This window comes from Tachypleus tridentatus, chromosome 11, assembly GCF_004210375.1.
Source record: "Tachypleus tridentatus isolate NWPU-2018 chromosome 11, ASM421037v1, whole genome shotgun sequence".
NCBI classification, from domain to species: domain Eukaryota; kingdom Metazoa; phylum Arthropoda; class Merostomata; order Xiphosura; family Limulidae; genus Tachypleus; species Tachypleus tridentatus.
The window spans coordinates 43,776,058-43,798,855 of NC_134835.1; the positions used below are offsets into that span (position 1 = coordinate 43,776,058).

Consider the following 22,798-nt stretch of genomic DNA (forward strand, 5'->3'; position numbering starts at 1 on the left):
TCGATTATACTTTGAGTTGTTTTGGTTCACATTTTCTTAGCCCCGTGATAGTACAGCGGTAAGTCTACGTATTTGAAATGCTGTAATTAAGGGTTCAATTCCTCTCGGTAAACCAATCAGATAGCACCTTTAATTATAATATCAAGTTTCTAGTGGTTATAGTATGGTTCATCAAAGTTATTACGAAAGTTATGAAATATGTTTCAAATTTGGAAGTTTTCGCAGATAGCTTAATGCCGTTCTAGTTTGTTCTGTTTTCTTGATTTAAATCAAAAGAAATATTTTTATATAATAAGATAACTACCATCTTAAAATTGTTATCGCCTCAAGATATTTATCTTTTGTTTACCTTCAGTAATACATGAACAATGATCACGTTGTTGTAGTCTTAATTCTGATAGTTATATTTATTTTTTAAGTACACAATCAGCACAGTTATGTACACATCACATTTCACTTTAAACGTCATTGGCAAACTTTCAAGCTCTAATATAAAGTTTCTAGTAAGATTGGTTCACATGTTAGTGACATGCGTGTCCAACTTCCTCAAACAACACGTTTAAAACCTCGTTTTTGTTCGTATAATTCTCAATACTTGAAACATTTCCATGTAATCAGAAGATAAGCTATGTAAAAACTGAAGAAAAAACACATCTGAATCTTGTACATAACATGATATGGACATTACTTGAAAATAGTTAAAACCCACATAGACATTTAGCACATGTACTCTTACTAACATTTTCAACACCATTTAGTGTCATATAATCACGATCTTTAGATTATTAGATTATTTACTGTTATCAAGACAGTGAAGAAACAAAGGTTCAAGGTTCGAGATATGTGGCCTCCAAACACACTCTTCACTTTAGTTATAAATTCGTTATAAAAATGATACTAAAAAAGCCCTTCTCGAGACGGATACTACTTTTTACTACACCCGTGGTGGGCAGAGCACAGATAGCTCTTGTGTAGCGTACATGTAACTTTGCGCTAAGAATAATAATAAAAAAAACAACACAACGTACAAATATATGCAGTGATAAAGTTCAATAGCAGTAAATCTCATGCCATTGGTGTCAGTACGGGTTGACATTTCAAGATGTAGTTTAATGTTGGTTAGTCCCATGCCATGACAGTATGGGTACACATTACCTGTGACATTTTAAAGCTGATAAATCCCATGTCATCGAAGAAAGAGTAAACATTACCTGGTTTAGTATAATGCTGGTAAATCACATGCCATTATAGTATAGGAAAACATTACCTGGTATAGTTTAGTACTGTTAAATTGAATGCAGTTACTGTAATGTAAGGTAGAAAAACTAGGCCTAAGAAATTTCAGTAAAATCTTTTGGTGTTGTGTGGGAAAAATTAAACCTAAATTTTGAAATATATATGATCTGTCAATGATCTTGCACGTTTTGGAGAATTATATATCAATTGTAATAACTATTTAAGAGTTTAATGGTTATAAGGAACAAAGATATTTTGACTATATAGTTCTTATATACTAATATTTTCCATAAATATAGCAATTAAACAGACTTTTTACTTTTATACAAAATTCAAATTTATAGCTTGAGAGAGAGACACTCTTCTTCCCTGTAAAACAGTAAAGTTTAGAAAGTTTAGGCTTCTGGATAAACTTTGGTCATAAATATTTAATTTCCTCGAACCAAAAAATGTACACCCATCCGATAGTTAACTATAGTCTAATTTCATTCCTACAATTTGTGTTTGTGTAACTACATAATGTATGGAAAATATTATAAAGGTTCTAAAGACAGTTCTAAAAGGTTCTAAAAATATACCTCAAACATAACTGTTATTACTTGAGGTTTTACAGAAATTACTTGAGGTTTTACAGAAATTACAGAATTTTTTCACACAGACCGACCCTGCACGTATGTGATTAATCCGTCCTTGAAAGTGCTAGTAAGTATTACGTTTAGAACTGTCCTTTATTTAACGATTTCTGGTAACGCGACGTGACACACTGTTGATTATTTTACACGCATCAAATGGCCTTTCAAAAGCAAATAAATTGAAGTTTTAATTTACAGTTAGACCTTCGTGTTTTCACAAACCGAGAGCACATCTTAATCTAAAAGACATTACTAATAAATTTTCTTAGAATTTTATAATTACACCATAATACCAACGTACAGTTTGAATTCCAAGCAATGACCAAAATGAAGGAAGTTATCTGGCCAGTTTACTTTTAAAAAAATCAAAGAAGGTGTAAAAAAATTTCAGAACACCCACAACAAATAAAGTAAAAAGCTAAAGCTATACTTTCTAGAGCTATTTTATAAAAATTAACATACCACAGCTTGTAAGGAATTGAAAACATAATAATTTATTAAAAGAAGGCGGTAAAATCATTCTTGAAAACTTTTAAAAATATATATAAAATTATATGAATAGTTTTATACCGAAATATCTAAATAAATAACTAAAAATATAAAATATATGCTTTATAAATTATCTTTATAAACGAAGCAATAGGGTAATCTTTATTAATTTAGATGAGTTTTAATATCCTTTTATTGTGAACTTTCTCATGTCTGAAAAGCACCAGTTCATCTAAGAAAACATTTCACTAAAGAAACAAGTAGAAACAAAACAGTATTGTATTGTTCACTCACTATCATGAATCTATTATATCCAGCGATCTAATGGTCGTGCACACCACTGACACAACGATATGTCTGGCAAGTTACAATGCTAGAAACCGGAATTCGATACTTGTAGTATGTAACTTTGTGCTTAAGCAACAACAATATCAACACGAAACATAGATAAATACATGAAATTTTGTATCACATTTGAAATGTACAAACAATCAAACACGTTGCTGCGAATTATTGTGTTATCACAAAATGAATCAAACGGTTTCAATAATCAAGCAGGCTTCTCGTCCTCAACACTCAAGAAGTGTTTGCTTAACCATCTAGTAGTAAACTCCAGCTGCTGTCCTACCTAGTACACGGGTCCAATTTCTAACGATCATCTTACGTAGCTTGCGTTGATATCGTTGACCATTCAAAACCTTTATCAATAAAGACAAGTTTTTAATTGTGTGTCAAGTTTTGGGAGTGCCAACATTAGATGCTACCTGTCTGGATTTGTCCAATTTCCGACATCTGAAACTACTCGAATATTGTCTTGCATCTACACGAAAGCCGTAATAAAAGTACAAAATTAACCAATGAAACAGCAAAAGTTTAACTCTGAAAACGAAATAGGGCTGAAGACATTCTTGGGACAATAGAACGTCTTGCATGCCAATTTGCATGGCATCATGAATATCTTTCTATATTCTCATTTTTCCACATTAATTGTTGATTTGGGGCTGTACAGAGTCAATAGAAATGCTTAAATTCCAAATTAAAAAAAAAACAACATCTGTAATTCATGACGGGTTTGTTCAGTTTCATAAGTCTTTATTGGGGTGATAAGATAAATCAGTATGAATATAGTATTTTTATATTCCTAGAAATAATGAAATGTAATCAACTAGGGCCTATTAGTTCTAAAGGTGTATTTTGCTTATGATCTAAAGCTTATAAATTCGTACACTAAAATGTTTTGGAGAATTTAGGTATTTAATATTTCATTATAGTAGACAAACCTGAGATATATTGTCTCACATTTAACAAAATATTTTTTGTACACAATACATTTGATATGAACAAAAAGCATTAAAAACATTCTGTAAAAGAAATATTTACTAATTCGAAACATTTCATAGAAGAATCGGTTCTTTCCGTTTACTCTCGCTACTATTGATATCTTTGTTTCCTTCTGTTTCCCTGTTTGGAAAACACTAGGTATATAACCAATTTAACTTTATTATAATAAACACTATCACTTATTTTCCTACTTTTATACAGTTTCAAGTTTCTTAAAGTCAAAAGCTCCTTTTCTAAAGGGAAGACGTAATGAAGGAAAACAACATCCATTTTCACAAGGAGATTTGAGTAACATAAAACTTCAGTCAGAAGATAAAAAAACAATGATCCATCTCACTTGGGCTTAGAGTTTAATAAAACGTTAGTTAGTGGATAAAAATGTATTTATTTTCACTAGGGCGTAGAGTCACAAGTCAGTGGATAGATAGTCTATCTATGTATTAGTCGGCCATGATGAATAATGTTTGTTATATTTTCTTTATTGGGTACTAGTCATTGACAACTCGTGACACACATTATTGAGAAATTATTCAATGAATCTCGTTTGCTAAAATATGCAAATAAATGTCGGAGGTATGTTTCTTATATTTGTCCAGTATAATCCGCATATTTTACAAGTGAAACATAAGTAAACACCTACGTCATCTCAAGGTGTTATTGTTATTCCAAACAAATTTTATTCATATTGTCTGGTAATTGTAGACACCAAAAGTTAACATTCTTATGGATATTTTACTGTCATGAGGTAATCGTGCGTTGTTTCTTCTGTCGTCACCAGTGGTTCTATTGAATTATCAGAATAAAACTAGTTATGAAGTCTGTTTGCTTATATGGTTTCTAATTCTTGTTTCTGTCGAAGAAATAATTTATTTAAAAAGAAATTTAAATAAGGTTTTTTTTAAATTATTTTCGTTAAAAACAGGTTTGCAATACAGGTAAAAATGTTTCGAGGAAATTGGCCTGAAGTAACTAGTTTGTATTCCAGCAGAAAAGCAGTGCAACAGTAAAATGTATCCTAGTAGGAGAAGTATCTAACAATGTGGTACCCACACCCAATATATACATAACAGGTTTCAACTATACTTCCACTATACTTTCATGTGAAATGGGAATAAAATTTGAATAGTAGATTTAAAGGAATAATGGATGCTGAAGCCTATAATATTTCACACACACCCAAACTTCTATTAACAATTATAAAGTAGAAAGAGAGATGTTTCTTTTAGAATGTATGTGCATAGGTACTCTAGAGCTATATATACCTAGCCGTTACTATTTTTAAAACTGATAGACGACGAATGAGTGGTCAAATAGTAAACACTAAACATCACCAACCTTTAGGCTATTCTTATCTGATCAGTAATGGGATTTGACGGTCATATTTAAAACACATTCACAATTCCGAATTTCATAATTACTGAACATAATATAGGGATTCGAATCCTGTATTCTCGAATTCCCAATTGAACACATTTGATCACTACGTCACGACAGATCACAGACACCCCAGAATAAAACAATGTATTAAATGCTATTCCACAAAGGTGGCATTACTTTCCCGGTAACGGTCAATATATCGTAACATAATATAAGTAACTAAACAAAGAAAATAAAAATAAATTACCCATCATTTTCGATAACAGTAAATGTATTTTACTGCTAACGAACTATGAAGACAGCTCTAAGTGAAGACCTCTTATTGAATTTTCAGAAATATTTATTTTACGGTGTGTATTGGATTACGGTACTCTGATACCTTTATAAATAAACATGTATTTCAAATGATGAGCTAAAACAAGGTGATAAAGTTTTATTATGTATGAAGGTTTTCACGCACGTTACTTATGAGGAGCTGAGTACACAAGGTTAATTGGTACAGTTCAACATATGAAGCGAGGGATGTATAATTTATATGAAATATCAGTTAGTGAAGGGTGTTTATTTTACACAGTTTCCTTTGAAGGTGTTCAATTAAATTGTAATGTTTTTAATGAATGTTGCGCCATGTTATCTGGGTTAGACTACAAGTGATAGACTAGAGGGTGGGAAGCTGGTCAACATCACTTACTGGAAACTCCTTAACGGTTGAAAGGGTGAGCGTATTGAGGGATAAAGGTATTCGATCTCGTGACCCGTACATTGTTAACTGGGTTTTCTAAGAAGCAGGTGATACCAGATCTAAATGTTAATGAAGAACATACTAAAATAGAACAAAAATATTTTAACTATCAGTCTTCTAGCTACTTGTCTTATTTATTGTTATTAATGTTTCATTACTTCGTAATATATAAAGGATTTTTTTTAATAATAAGCGGACACAAATGGAAAAATATGTTGAAAGAGAACAGCTTGAAGTTTAAAATCTAAACATTAGTATATATTATAAAATAAGCTTAAAACCAGATCTTTCTGCAAGTTTTGTTTTAGTTTTAAAAGAGAAAATTTTACTTTATGTGATTTAGGCTACATTAAAATTAGAAGATGTAAGAAAAAAATATAATATTACATAAACCTATACCATAATTTTTATTTACACCCTAAAAGAATTATGAACATTTTTGTAATAGTTTCTTGTCTTAGCGTGAATCAAATATTCTACAGTAATTTCAGTCCCAGCATGGATTAACCGTTTTGTAATAAATTCAGTCTTAGTGTCGATTAAACAATTTATTAAGTTTGTAATAATTTAAATCTTAGCATGGATTAAATATTCTAAAATAATTTAAGATTCAGCATAGACTAACCGTTCTTAAGAGTTTAAGTCGTGACAAGGACTGAAGTTTCATTTTTAGCGTGGATATTTCCATGTAATATTTCCAGTATTAACGTTGATTAAGACTTTTTAATAGTTCATTCTTTAGTATTATCATCGATTACACATGTAATTATTTCATTCTTATCATAAATTAGCATTTTGTAATAATTTCAGTATTACCATAGATTAATAGTTTGTAATAGTTTCAGTCTTAGTATGATAATATTTTTTGTTCCTTATATAGTTTTGATAAGTTTGACATTGGAAATAAAAGAATCCATAGACATAGCTATCTTTTTTTTTTTAACCGATGACATTATTTAAACATTTTACAAACTGAATATCAAAAGCACACTGAGCCTTTTTATTATTTATCTTCTTTCTTTACAGTTAAATTTCAAAAGTTCAAACTTTACAGTTTTCGTGATTCACTGAAATTCTACACTTGGAACTGAAAATCACTGTGAGTTAAGATATTTGATACGGTATTTTCCCTTGTTTCATTATATCCATTTGAGCAACTCCAAAGGTCCGGCAATACAATATACGGTGTAATCAGAAAGAACACCCTCTGTACATTCAACAATAAAACACACAATAAAGAATGGTTTCAGGGTTAGTAGAAATTCAATGCCACACAGACTGTTAAACCTTTGGTAGTGGTAAAAGGTGGGAAGTCCCCAACTCACGTGGATTTTACCCGCCAGCTGGAGATGGTGTTTTTTATTTTTTGATGATACAGTAACTCTCTGTCAAGTCGTGACTACCATGTCCTTTGTCTTTATCTATTAGTATTAAAATATAGTGAAAGTTGGGAAGAACCAACATTTTCGAAAGATTAAAACTTGTGCATGTGTTCATAAGAAAAATATCCAAACATGTGACTTTAACCTGTTTGAGATACGTCAAAACTCTATAAATACTTTCTTGCCAGGACTTCTAGTTCTATGTTGTTCCACTTACATCTGATCTTTAAGTTGATTTATTGTAATCAGCTCGGATAATCAATTTGTTTAGGTAGGTAAACGTATACTGTTGTATCGGTAACGTTTGTGAAAGTACTATTTCAATAATTTCCACTTTTCTGTCACAATGAATATCGATAGTCTCTGATGTTATCACATAACTCACAAATCAGATTTAATTCATTTTTCTCACAAAATAATTGATACCAGTTTCTTGGTTTTGTACTATATTTCTTATTGCTAAACGATACTTAAAAATGTATTTACTAAACTCTGGCAATAACTTACGTTATCTGTTTGTTTTGTATAAATTATATTTCTTTTCTTTCTTTTATATTAAAACTGAAATACAATATCGATACAAACATATATATATATAATATTATTTTATGTTGTTTGACCATAATAGTTTATGAGGAACTTAAACTTGTGCTTTCTTAGTTAGATCTTAAAATGTCTTAATATAACATAATGTTTCACTTCGTTATAAAACTTAAATATAAACAACATTGAGCGACTTCTAGTCTAACATCAATATACAAGTCAAAACGTAAATTCTTATTCACAGTTTTCCAAGTAAGGTCAGACCCAACCAGTACTATGAGGAAAGCTGTGAAAAGTCTAGTAGGCGTTTTTGCTCTTATATTGTTACTCGATAATGCTCGATCATGGAAAGGTAGTGGAGGGCATGGAGGGGGCAGCCATTTGAGTTCTGGATTTGGTTTACATGGAGGAAGGAGAAAATTTGGAGGTGGTTTCGGTAAAGGTGGTGGTTTTGGTGGAGGTTTAGGAGCAGGCGGTGGTGGTGGTTTTGGCGGAGGAGGAGGCTTTGGTGGAGGTTATGGAGGAGGCGGTGGATATGGTGGTGGTGGTGGATTTGGAGGAGGTTTTGGCGGAGGAGCAGGAGGATTTAAAGGGTTTAGAAAAGGTGGTGGAGGATATCGACGTGAAGGTGGTGGAGGATATCGACGTGGAGGTGGTGGAGGATATCGACGTAGAGGTGGTGGAGGATATCGACGTGGAGGTGGCTTTTGTGGATCTTGTGGGTAAGTTTGCAGCTAAAATGTTCTTAGAATTCAAACCTGCATGTGACTACAAATAAGAAACCTCTGTTAAAATAGGCTCACAATAAGGCAGTAAACCTCATATTAACTTTACCAGATAACTGGTGTTCACCAGATAGGATAAGAAAGCATTCAAATTTTGAAAACATTGAGAATCTCTCGAAGACCAGTTTAGGTCGGCCAGAAGACAATTTTCAAGTATTCATCACTATTAGATATCGAGTATCGATGCATTATCCAATGATTAGTCAGAAAACATCTTGAAAAATAAAAATTGTATTAAATAACATGTTATGAACCGTCGTGTTAAGTAAACATATAACATAATTCAGTTTAATATCATAACTAAGACAATAACAGATACCGGTAAATTTAAATCAAACAACAAAGGATTTTAAAATATTTAATCAAGAACTAAATTAAACCATTCTAAATATTAACTGTTTATCATACAGAATTATAAGTTATAGAACTTGTTAATCAGTGGTCAATGGTTGACATTTCTGGAGTTTTATCTTTTAAATAACAAGATAATCACATGTAAAAATATTGACCAAATACAGATCAGCATATTAAAATTAATGAAAATGATATTCAAATAAATAATTTAACCGTTGGAAATTTACATTACAATACAGACCGGTAAACTATTTACAATGGTAATGCAGACAAAAATATATGATATCACAACTGAATAAAAGTGATCAAGAAAAAAAAAACAAAAACGATGTTGACTGGGTTATAAGTTAAACAAAGTGTGGAAGATTATCGAAAATTGTGTTAGTTAATTAAACATAAGCTAAGACTTTTTACTAACATTTTGTTTTAAAGATTCAAAATCCGTAGAAGATAATAATGAAGCCGAGTATTTGCCAATGTTCGAAATCCAATTGAAATATGTTTGTTAATTACAGTTATATAAATATGTATAGTAGTTCACTATTACTAGTCCTCTTCTCCATTTACTTTACCTACAAAAGTTCTTTAAGTCAGGTAACTTGATGTAAAAAATATGGATTTTTGGACAAGGTGAACCAAAGCTATAACTCATGGTTTTATATTCATTGTTACTAGATATTTTAGTTCTCTTTACAGTTAAGAAAATTATTAGAATGAATTCAAAATATATCTCATGATGTTTTATAAGAACTTATTTGTTAATTACTGTTGTTTCTTTTCTTCAGTCATTGATGGTAACAGTGAACTTTCAAACAAACTACTTTCTCACCTTGCTGAAGCAGGAGCTACGTGTGGTTTTCTGTTGAAAAATCATATGTTTTCTGTCTTTGATATTTACTTAATGATTTATTGTCATTTTAATTTTATAAACAACTAAAGAAGTTTCAATAAATACATGACAAGTTTATTTATTCTCATTCATTTCTTAGTGTATAAGATTCGTTTAACTTTTTCGTAATTAATAGTAGAAACAGAGAGACAATAACTTTATATAAATCTGACACTAATTGTTTATTAATATAACAAAGCGTTACTCGGATAACTTTGTATAAATATAGCACTATCAAAGTGGATTAATTAATAAAACATAATTAATAGTACAAACACCTAATATTACCTATTAATTTTATCACGGAACATAATATCATATGCATTTACAGTATCGAAATATGTTGTACATAAAAAGTAAAAAAAGACAGAAATGAATTGCATGGTTAACAATTAATTTCTTGAAGTTTTTGACTAACTGGTAAAACTGTTAAATATTATCAATGCAGTAAGCTTTTATTCCTTCTTATCTCTTTATCATTAGTAAATAAAACCATATTGCATGAACAAAATATAAGAGGAAAAATGTGAAACCATCAATTTCGTTTTATCACTTACGTGTACATGTAATCACACGAAGTGCAGAAAATATAGGACGATTTATAATAAAGTGGAACATGAACAACTTTTACTTGCATGCTACACAGTCAATGTGTAACATTCGATCAACTATTGTTGTAAATTACGGACTCAAGTAATTTATAACATTTGTTAACACATGTGGTGGATTAAATTTTTGTCAAAACAACACACACTGTACACTCTTTTTGGAGGTGAAGTTCAGAAAAGTATGAAACTGAGAGACAAATTTTTTAAAATCTTAGGCAAAAAGTAGATCAATGTAACAAAACATTACTGTTATAACTTTATATATATATATATGGCATTGACAATGTGAATTAATTAATAAAACGTTACTAGAATAATCTTTCAATAATCTAACACTAACGTTCTTCTATGGCACAGCAGCAAGTATTTTAATTTACAACAATAAAATCAGCGGATACAACATCTCTCGGTTTTAGTTAACACAGCAGATAACCTGATTGGGCTTTGCTTTAAAAAACACACCCACACTCTTACACTAACAAAATGTATTAACGTAAAAAATCATTACTACGATGGCTTTATATGAATATGGCACGAAAAAATGGACTAATTACTAAACCATCAGTAGGATAATTTTAGACAAGTATGACACAAATGAGTGAATTAATGTAACAAAATATTTTAAAATTACAAACAATACACGAGTTCCAGAACATCAGAAATAATTTAATTTCAAAATAAACCCACATGTTACAACTAGTAACAGGTTCTTGTTTGTTTTGGAATTTCGCACAAAGCTAGTCGAGGGCTATCTGTGCTAGCCGTCCCTAATTTAGCAGTGTAAGACTAGAGGGAAGGCAGCTAGTCATCACCACCCACCGCCAACTCTTGGGCTACTCTTTTACCAACGAATAGTGGGATTGACCGTCACATTATACACCCCTACAGCTGGGAGGGCGAGCATGTTTAGCGCGACGCGGGCGCGAACCCGCGGATTACGAGTCGCACGCCTTACGCGCTAGGCCAGTAACAGCTTCAAATTAATCTAATACAAAAAAAAACGTCATAATGTTCACATATCTCTGTATACAGTATTTTCTTTATATAATTTATTTTATTCCAGGTGATACAATGGACGACGTTCGTAAATTCTTTATGGTTTCCATGTGGTTTTCTAGATCTATACGTGTTTACAAACACTCGGTGCTTGACTTTATTAAGAGATAAAGTCCTCACTAAGAAGCTATAGTTAAAGTGAACTATCAATTTTATAATTTTGATATTGTGTTAGACCAACAATAAAAGAAATTTCCCAAACTTAAAACTTATTGTTTGAAAAGAAAAATTGATTTAAAGAATCGGGATATAGAAGTTTTGGTTAGTGAAAGGATATACATGAATAAAAAGTATATAAGAAATACAATATAAATACAGAAAGATATTTTTTTAATTGTTGAAAATTAATTTCCTTTTTACAACCTCAAATTATCACGTTATTTACAAATAACTTCGTTGACTTAATTGTATGTAGATGTGTAGGTATGTTGTATAGGTTCTTCTACAGAGCTAATTACAAATGTCTTTGAATAGAAATAGTTCAGAAAGTTAAACCTACTATGTGCTAACGATGAGGAGAGGACCAGACTAACACTAAATTAATAAGATGTACATCACGAGAAAAAGTCCGTCTACATGTTTTTGTATAAATGTTGCCCCAATTCCAGAGTCTGATGCATCAATATGAACAATGAATGGCTTTTTGTAGTGTGGTATTCTAAGAAATGAGTAGTTTTCCAACACGTTCTTCATCTTGTGTAATGCCACTTGCTGTGGTTGTTTAAACTTCATCTTCTTGGTTTGGCCTGAAGTCAGTGGTGCAGTGACATCAGTGAAGGTTGAGTTGGACTTCTTATAGTATTCCCGTAATCCAGATACAATCTGACTTGTTGCTTGGACTTTGGAGCTTGTGCATCTTTTCCTTTTCTATGCCTACCCGTTGTCGCCAACTTCGAATCCAATAAAGAATAACACAAAATATGTTATGTACGTCTGAGAGTCAAACCTGCTGCTCTCATCCAAACAGTTTTATTCAAGTTTTCATTTTATGTTGCTGTGTGGGTCAACACGTCATCCACATACTGCTAAGCGTTGTTGGTCTTTTGCAGCGTCTTCTGCATCGTGTGTTTAATTGTAGCTGCTGATTTGATTAATCGACATGGGTTTCTATTAAACTGGTAGCATCTAATTAGTGTCACAAAAGCTGTCTTCACTTTCGATTCTATCTGTCAATAACTTTTACTGGCTTCATTTTTTTTTTTTGTCATGATAGCATCTGGGTTGCCCATAATTTGAAAATCTACTTTTGTCACTATGTGCTTCCAAAAATGCATGCAGAAGACGATTGAGTCATCCATCTTCTTCACTATAATCTCTGGTGAATAGTGGGCTGTATTTGAAGGCTCAATGATTCCAGTTAACCTATCATCACATAGAGCATATGATATGGCTTAGTCTTGGCTAGATCTTTGACATGGTAATCAATTGATACTGCCTGTAGGTACCTGTCCCAGCCAAAAGTCTCTCCCGACATATTTTCAGTATGCTCTTTAACACTGTTGACTCTCTCACATAAAATATAAAACTACAAAGTTGATTACATCTGAAGTTGTACAGGATGGTATAAAGCTGCTTAGTGTTGATGATTTTGCAAATTTCTTTAATCGTTTATGAGATACACTGGGTCTTTATGTTTTAGAAAGTCTATTCTGCAGAACACTTCCTGGAGGGCTTTTGCTACTCTTTCCTTTTCTATTACCATTAGTGCTATGGCTTCTATATAATATGTTACATTGTCTATTACTGTTAACATATACTGGTTGCTTTTATCAGAAACAGGTGCTAATGATCAAATACCCAGTGGCACTTTGGCTACCTTACCTCTTTAGGTATTGTCCTTTAGCAGATTCCATATTAACAGCAGAAACTGGTTACATCTCTAATGATCCTTAGCCAATGGAAGTTGCTGAAGATTTTGTCTGTTATCTTCTTCATGCCTACATGTTCTCCTGCAATCGAGTTGATTGTCAACTTTATCACTTGAATTATGTTGGTGCTATGATGTGCTTAACTATCCAGTAGAATTTCTTGACATATCTGAAATATAACACCCTTGCTTTTCTATCGTCTAATTTCTGCTTGATATTTTGCTATGCTTTGTCTTGAGTACTGTTTCAGATTTTCTGCATTGAAGATCTCTTTTTTGTGCTTCCTTCAAATAATGCATACCTACTTTCAAGATGTCACCTTTTAAGACTTGTATGATCATGATGTTTTGCTTGATTTTGTTTTTTGATCTCTTGTGGTTACTTCAGATATTTTATTTGTCTTTCCAGTTATACTCTCTCCATATACAGTTCTACCAACTTGATCATTTCATCATATTCTTTAGGCGCTCTCTCTTTTAGGAACAGTGGTATTTTAGTATAGCAAGTAATAACGAACTGTTCACATATTAGCAAATCTACCAGCCCTTCAAACTGTCTTCGCACTTAGTTATGCCTGTTAATCTAATGAAGTATCACTGGAAACGTGCCACAATCTGAAATACAGTTTATCCACTGTGACGTTTAACTTTTCAGAACTGTTGGTGAAACTTTCTTTAGTTCGTTCGTAGTATTTTATAAAGGCCAATTTTAAATTGTCACAGTCCATGGTAAGTTCTGATGTCACGCTTACCCACACTTGTAAGAAATTTATCGTTAAAAGGAGCTAAGACGCACTGTTCAGTCACTTTTGTCCCAGTTTTGACATGAGGCAAATCTTTTATACCTCACCAAAAAGTATCCACATTATCTTTTTATTCATTACAATTTAAACAGCTTTGGTAGGCTAGCCCTGACCCCATTGTTATTCTTCAGTCTTCTGTCTATTGGGTGAAATTAACAATCACAATTTGTCCTGTTTTTTCATGTCACATTCTTCTTTCAGTATTTATTCTCTGTCTCTTCTCTTCTCTCTTTCTGTAGACTGTAGACTTCTTGTTGTTTGACAAACTCTTGTAGATCACCATATTTAAGCTCATATCATTCGTCCCTCTATATACACTTATCAACGTAAACTGACATGGTTATATAGTGTGACTGTGACTTGTATAACAATTTTTCCTGCCATTTGCTGCTATTATTGATGTCTACTACTACTAGACCCTACAACTGTAGATCCTGGCTGGTTGGCTGGCTCACCGATTGTATATTTTATTTATGGGTTGGATTTTTACAGTACCTAGTTGTGACTTGTTAGAGACAAATTACAATAATACAACCACTTTTTAAAATAATATATATTAAAATACGCGAAACGTATATACAAATGTTCGTTACACTGTTGATAATCGCAGTTGTACCCAGAGCTTTAAATTCCACAGAGGCCGGTTCTGTGATTTTAGACTAGACTAATTCTTCTTCTATGCTATGTTATTACAATACAATATGTCATATGCTCTCTTTCACAAATCGCCACTACAGCTGTTTGTTACAACAGATATATCCCTATATTTAAATATTTGTTGTTGTTTTTTGTAAAAATCAACTCAGGTTCGTTCTATCACTTTAGAACACAACTGACAAGATAAATTATTTTTTCTTTACTCTATTGTTAAAATAGAGTTTGTCTTAATTTCACTTTAAAAATTGACATTTTGCACTCTTTATGGCTAAAATAACAATCACATATTCTAGGTCTATCTATCGAACTAAACTTATGGCGTATATTTATACTCCGACAGAGTCTATAGCATTCCACATACACTACTAAATATTATGATGTAATAACACTCACGTGTTTATTTCATACAACAACTGGCTTGCCAACTTCATACAACAGCTGACTTATCGACTTTTAGCAGCAGATGGCTTCTTTATTTTATATAACATTTCACTTGATTACTTTGCATAATGTTTCACTTGCTTAATTCACAATATATGTGACTTGATGCCTTCACATAGGAGCTTACACTCCCTTATTTTACACAAGAAATGGCTCTTCCTTACGTTACACATCAGCTAACTTGCCTGTTTCACACAACACCTGATTCTCTCTTTCTTTACGTAACAATTGACTCTCGTTTACTTTAAAGAACAGGTAATTCGTTTATTTTACACAAGTGTCGACTTTCATTTAACTGACAGCCAATGATTCTCAACTACTTTACAGAACAGTTGACTCGCCTGTTTCACAAAAAGAACTGATTCCTGTTTCCTCAAACCAACAGTTGATTTTAGTTTACTTCAAATAACACTTGGCTTACCTATTCACACAACAGCTCACTCACCTATTCGAACAACAGCTGATTTCTAATCACTTAATTAAACTGGTCACTTACACAACAATTGATTTCTGTTTACTTCGTTTATCACTTATTTTCGCAGCAGCTTGTTTCTGTTGCTCCACATAACAGATGACTCTTCGTTCATTCAATAGGCCCGGCATGGCCAGGTGGGTTAAGGCGTTCGAATCGTAATCTGAGGGTCGCGGGTTCGCATCCCCGTCGCACCAAACATTCTCGCCCAGGGGGACGTTATAATGTAACGGTCAATCCCACTATTCGGTGGTAAATGAGTAGCCCAAAAGCTGGCCGAGGGTAGTGACTACTAGCTGCCTTTCCTCTAGTCTTACACTACTAAATTAGGGACGGCTAGCGCAGATAACCCTCGAGTAACTTTGCGCGAAATTCAAAAAGAAAACAAACAATTGACGCGCTTACTTTGTACAATAGTAGGTTTCTGTTTTCTCAGCAACATAAATGTTTACTTTTTTACAATTGTGGGATTAAGTTCGCTGTACACTAACTACAACTAAAGATCACTTTCGTCCTCTTTTAGTTAAAAAGGTAATAACGATATCAATTAAAAACTATTAATTTATGATCAAAGGAAGATGAAGGAAACAAAGAATGTATTAAACAAGTAATTATTTACGTTATGTTTGAGATTCAAGTGATATTCTTTGTGATGCTTCATAATAATGTTGTAATTAGCCTTAATGAATTTTATGTGTTATTTTCATGTTTTCACATGATCATGTAATCTTTAAGATGAAGCTCAAAACGTGAATACTAACTACGTAAGCACGGCGTGCGACTCGTAATCTGAGGGTCGCGGGTTCACATCCCCGTTGCGCCAAACATGCTCGCCCTTTCAGCCCTGGGGGCGTTATAATGTGACGTTCAATCTCACTATTCGTTGTTCAAAGAGTAGCTTAAGAGTTGGTGGTGGGTGGTCATGACTATCTGCCTTCCCTCTAGTCTTACACTGCTAAATTATGGACGGCGAGCACCGATAGCCCTCGAGTAGCTTTGTGCGAAATTCAAAACACAAACAAACTAACTGCGTCTATTAATGGTTGAAAGTAAACTTATGTATATGTTATCATTCGTCAGTAACAACAGAAGTGTTCAGAGAATTTTAAGCTCGATAACTATTTAGCTGAATAGGTAAGTCATGGTCGGCGTAGTCTGGTGGTTTAGGCGTTGGACTTGTTATCTGAGGGTCACGGGTTCGATTCACAATTACGCAATACGTATTTTCCTTTTAAGCGGTGGGGCGTTATAAGATGTTCGTAAAAGAGGAGGCCGAAGGTTATCGGTGGGTGGTGGTGACTACCTATCTGCCTTCCTTCTAGTTTCACGCTGCTAAATTAGGGACGGTTAGCGTAGATATCCCTAGAGTCAGAGTAACTTTGCGTGAAATTCATATAAACAGGTTAGTTATTGAAGCTTTATCTGTTAACATGTTCAGAAAATGAAGAAGCATATTTCAAGTCTATATAATACGCTGTTTAAAACGGTAATTTGATTAATCCCATTATGACAAAAGAACGAAATTAAAAGCTATAATGAATCGACAAATTGCAAACTAAACTCGTCCTCCAAGATTTAAATAACTACAAATTGTGGTAAGTGTTCATATTTTCCGTAACTTTGTCGTACGTTAAGCTAGTTCTAGTGTTTTCTTCATCTCATCTGAATGCTAACTACTTTACAACATGCACAATTGGAATACATTTTGTTAATTTCTTCTGTATAGATAGACGTAGAATTTAAAACTTATGTGTATAAACACAGATATTGTTTCTTTTTTAAGCATATTTGAGGAAATACAATGAACTCCTTGAAATCGCATGCTAACATATTTTCATGAATATTATATTCTGAGTTACTCAGAGGAAAAAAACATACCAAATAAAACAAAAATGAACAACAGAAATAAAGTTGGACAAAAGATGAATACCTGAAACCTGAACCATTTTCTGGCAAAATGTTATTAAACAACTAGTATTTTCAAAGGGTTGTTTTTATGTGCCATTAATGGAAAACATTGTAAAAAGTGGTGACAAAAATCATATATTTATATCATTTTATTTCTCAAAATGTAAGGAGAATTAGGAAGACTTAACCCTAAAAATAGTCACTAATGTTGTATCAAGACACACGATTTTGTGTTGTGTGACGAAAACAACCTACACTGTGTGTGATAGTTTATTGAGACTCTGCTTACGTTAAATTGAACTGTAGTAATGTAACTAAGTCATATTCTCAGTGGAATTGCTGTAATAAACACCTATTTCGTATACCAAATTTCAAGGCAATCGACTAATAAATACAAGAGATTAAGTGTAAGATTTGGTCTAAATACTACCCACAACGTTAAATTTATTTATCACAATCTACTCAATTTTTACCAAAAATAAGATTTGGTCTAAATACTACCCACAACGTCAAATCTATTTATCACAATCTATTCAATTTTTACCACAAATATTTATATGAAATTTTCATGTGCTCCTATTTGTATGTGATGTGTAGTTTTAACAATAGAGGTAACTTACCAGCAACTATCCAGCGGCATATTCTGCGGACTTAGAAAACTAGGAACCGATACGTGGAGTGGACAGAGCAGAGATAACCCATTGTGTAGTTTTGTGCTTAACTTCAAACAAGAACCTTACAACCATCACAAACGGATAGAAATAGACAGGATGTCTCTGATGATGAACTCATGAGACTTGATGAACCTTGTTTTTATACTTTGGTAAAGAATTATCAGTAAGAATCATATATGAAACTAATACTTTTTTCACCATGTTACGAGGATTTAATTATATATCTACTTAACACCTTTAAATCTTTCTTTTGTCATAAGTTTTGAGTATGAGAGATGTAACAAAGGTTGCTCAGTAAGAGATTCGTATTTATGTAAGGAACCTTATAATCTACTATATAGTGTGAACAGTATTGGTAGGTCTTGGATCATGTTTTTTACTACTTCAGGAAATAAAGATGAGATTTTAACTCCAAAAGTCTAATATATTACATTTATTGAAAATCACTTAGCCATCCGTTAAATTATGATTAATCTTTATTGAAAAACACGTATTCATTGTTGTTTTAAAATACATTATATTATCCAAAAATTGGCACTATAGTTTCCGAACGCCCGGTAACACTACCCAATAAAATACATAATTATATGCAGACTTTTTAAGTTCATAACGAAGCTACTAAGCTTCATTACACACTCTGAACGACTTCCTCATTTATTTTCGAGTAACGTAAAAGCTTCTCAATTTAAGTGGACTCTTTTCGACGTCACAGTTTAACCACCTCTGCTTTCTCCTTCATTCACCAGTGTGAAGAACTTCGATCTTTAACCGTCAGACTACAACAGAATCGAAGAATATTTCAATATGGTAGTTTATATATGAAAGAGAACACAAACTATCATTATCTTTAAGCTATTGTTTGTTTAATAATTACAATTCCATATTTTGTACTAGATTTAGTTTTAGTTTGATTTGCGTTTCGCACAAAGCTACACGTGAGTCATCTGCGATACTGTCTCTAATTTAACAGTTTAATACCAGAGGGAAAAACCACTACCACAATCCTCCGCCAATTCTCCTTAATCAACGAAAACTGAGATTTGTCGTACATTACAACACTGTCGTGGCTAAGTCTTAGGCTACTCTTTTACTTATAAATTATGAGATTTTTTTACATTACAACGTTCTCATGGGTTGAAAGGGAAGTATGTTTGATGCGACGGGGATTCAAACTGATTCAAGCGCTCTTTCCACCTCGCCATCCTGGGTCCTGTTTCGTTTACATTTTCATGATCTGGTATTGATCGAGTTGCTCATTAGACGCTCGCCAGTGAAAACAGGTTTTCTCGAAGTACTCTTGTTTCTCCCATAGAAAATTCTGAGATATAGCATTGGAGTTGTAGCTCCACACTCCCTTATCTTGTTGATACGGCAGTCAAACTAAATAGCTATCAAGGACAAAAAGAAAAATAGAAATATCTATTGCTTGACGGATTGTTTTCAAGTTATCCTTTTTGTTAAGCAAAATGTCAGTTATATATTTCTCAATACAAATCAATATAGAAGAAGAAATATTGTGCTCTCCTGCCGCAGAGTACTCGCCTTAACAACAAATAATAGTGTATGTTAGCGTCATCTATTTTTTACCCAGACAACTATCTGGTTATGAAAGAAACGGAAAGTCTGCGCGGCATTATATACTGGCGCATCAGTTAACGTTTGTAATTTATAAACGTTGTAATACACATCCGCTTAATGAAAATATTTTATGAGAATTAAAGTATTAGCTAATCAAAGTGACAAAACGTTTAAATAAGTGCTACTTTTAAAATATGGAAAAGAAGTTATTTTAGAAGGAATCGTTTATGTATACAATACTGACTTCAAACATAAAAGAGTTATTTTATTAATACTGCTTAGAATAGCTAAAAGTATTTCAATATTTGTTTTTAAGTTCTTGAGGAGAGATATTAGTTTTAATTTTTACTATATAAATGTTTTAGTAGTTTCTAAACATACAAGTTATCAATAATACTATTTTGCTACTTTCTTTAATGCAGTTTTTACTTCTTCCTCACTCTGATATTTTATTTTATTATATACATATAAAAGATTTATAACTTACTTACTGTTGGATCGATTAATATGTATTGTTATCAAAAATTAAATTCACACATGCATTTCTCACGAACTTAATAGCATTACTAAAACTAATTACAATTAATCAAATTTGAAAAATAGCAAAAGCCTTTGCTTAACTCTGGCTTCAGGCGATTAGCCTGACGTTCTACTGTAAGTCATTCATCACGTAGGTTTACTGAATACTATCACAAAAAGTAATAGATATTTTTATTCCTTCATTTTGAAGCTCAAATGTAATGTTATAGTCCGAGGTGGACTTATGTTTATCTGACGTTACGACAGTACAAATTGCAAAGTTAAGCCCATTATAAGATAAGGCATACAGCTGACGTTTGAATACCACTTCAATTTTTAATTAGATATTTATACATTTCTCGTTTACAAAAGCATAAGATAAATAATGATATACAAGTTTGACTGAATGAAGAAAGATTGATGGTTCTAATCCCAAGTGAATCAAAATCATCAAGCAGATAATACGTTCTCTTATCACAGTTTTACGGTAAACAGTGAAGACCATTAGTAATTTTATCAAAGACAAATTATAGATTAGTGAATAAGATTGGTGCCCTTTGAAATATGATAAAATATTTCTCAATGTTACCAGTCAACATAATATTTTTTAAAAAGCCCTCACAAGTCAGTGTAGTTCACACTGATGATTATTTATTAATTATAGTGTGTTTTTTTGTTTACTGTTGAGCACATTGTTGCACAAAAAACGTTAGTGCTCTGTCTTCCGCGGGAATAGAAATATATTTTTCAGTGTCATAAAATTATGATCCCGGCATGGCCAGATGATTAGGACATTTGACATGTAATATGTGGTTCGCAGTTTCAAATTCCCATGACAGCAAATATGATCACCCTTTCTCCCTTCAGGTATTATAAAGTGACAGTTAATCCCGTTATTCGTTGGTAAAACAGTAGCCCAAGAGTTGATGGTAGGTGGTGATGACTAGCCGCCTTCCCTCTAATCTTACACTCCTAAATTAGGGACGGTTATTGGCCTTATTTCCATACAAATCTGATGTTTCTATGTGGTACAAAAGGCCCAAAACACTAATCTGATAATAATAAGAGATTACTTTGATTATTTTTATCCACTCTCCTGATATCTATCTTAAAGCTGGTGATGAGTATGAATGTCTTAGAAAATCTTTCATAACTTTTCATGTATCACTTTTGAAAATTGTTTTCACCATCAGATCGGTACCCATATGCTTCGTTGAGTCTCACCAAATACTGACATTTGTCCATACAAATGGTCCCATTTTTCTGGGTTTGGTTGTTTGGAAGTTCACGTAAAGCTACGTGAGATGTTATCTTCACTAGTCATCCTAAATTTGTATTTTTTTGTTTGTGTTTCAGATGACATGACTGATCATCAGACGATTGATGTTCATAACAATGAACTGAGATGAGCGTTAAATAATATTTCGTAACAGCTTTGCCTTATACTACTTAAGGCTAATAACGAAATATAATATTAACTGGAACTGTCCGCTCTTCGTTACAAAACGAATGTTAGTTTTACTGTTCTCTGTGAGAGCCAAGACGATCCTTGGTATGAATGCATCATCACCATTGTTACTGCCACTGAAAGGTTTTGCGTGGAGGTAGTGAACATGAATTACTTTTATCATCAAATTGGTACCATTGATCAACGTTTTTCTTGGATTCAAGTTGTGTATGAGCATAACTAATGAGCTCACTTTCAACTGTAGCAGGGGAGATTCCAGATGGCGTCAACTGGTTTACAAATTCTACCAGAAAGTTTATTACTGCTTGTTCATCGTCAGTAACTACAGAGTCAACACTTCAGTACATTGTTGTCTCTCTAGAGATAAATATCACCAAATCAAAGTTCAACTTGGATGTATTTTTATATTTAGGGTTCAGGGAAATTATTTTGGTACATTTTTAATTACCTGCTCATTTGTGTGGTTTGAAGTTTTCCATTACGCTGACGATATCCCTGGGGACAACTACTGCTGGCAGAATCTATAATATTTGTGTTCAGTCCAGCATTATTAGTTGAGCTTCAATCGATAGTTTTGAGCAGTCTTTTATGAAAATTGTCTTGATCTCTTGTCTTCACGGTCACAGTAACATTAATCTTTATTACGTAGCTCCATAGTGACGATCGTTTGGCTATAATCTCTATTTAATCTTCTGGGTATTAGATTAGCCATTTGATGAAAATGTTCTCTGAAAAGTAGAAATTTTCTACCAAACCGTTTATCACTTTACATAGTAACTTTCAGTCGGAGACTGATAATGAGCAGTACATTTTTAGATAGCATCGATGCTTCATCGGTAACACTATGTAACACAAATTGTGTTCCTGGATAGTATGTGTTATTTCTTAATTTCTTATGTTGTAAAAGTACAGAAAATGGCCATTATTCCCTTCAAACTTTAATTTTGTGGCATGGATAATGAAATTTAGAAATTAAC

The 22,798-nt window shown here is 32.6% G+C and overlaps 1 protein-coding gene across 1 annotated transcript; it reads left to right on the forward strand.

Annotated features, from left to right (window-relative positions):
- The first annotated feature begins 7,261 nt into the window (after positions 1 to 7,261).
- On the forward strand, positions 7,262 to 9,848 carry LOC143231477 (uncharacterized). Its single transcript, XM_076466013.1, has 3 exons — positions 7,262 to 7,470; positions 7,987 to 8,464; positions 9,667 to 9,848. Exons 2-3 carry the CDS (start codon positions 8,019 to 8,021, stop codon positions 9,671 to 9,673), a joined length of 453 nt encoding a protein of 150 aa, XP_076322128.1. The 5' UTR covers positions 7,262 to 7,470; positions 7,987 to 8,018; the 3' UTR covers positions 9,674 to 9,848.
- The last annotated feature ends 12,950 nt before the right edge of the window (positions 9,849 to 22,798 follow it).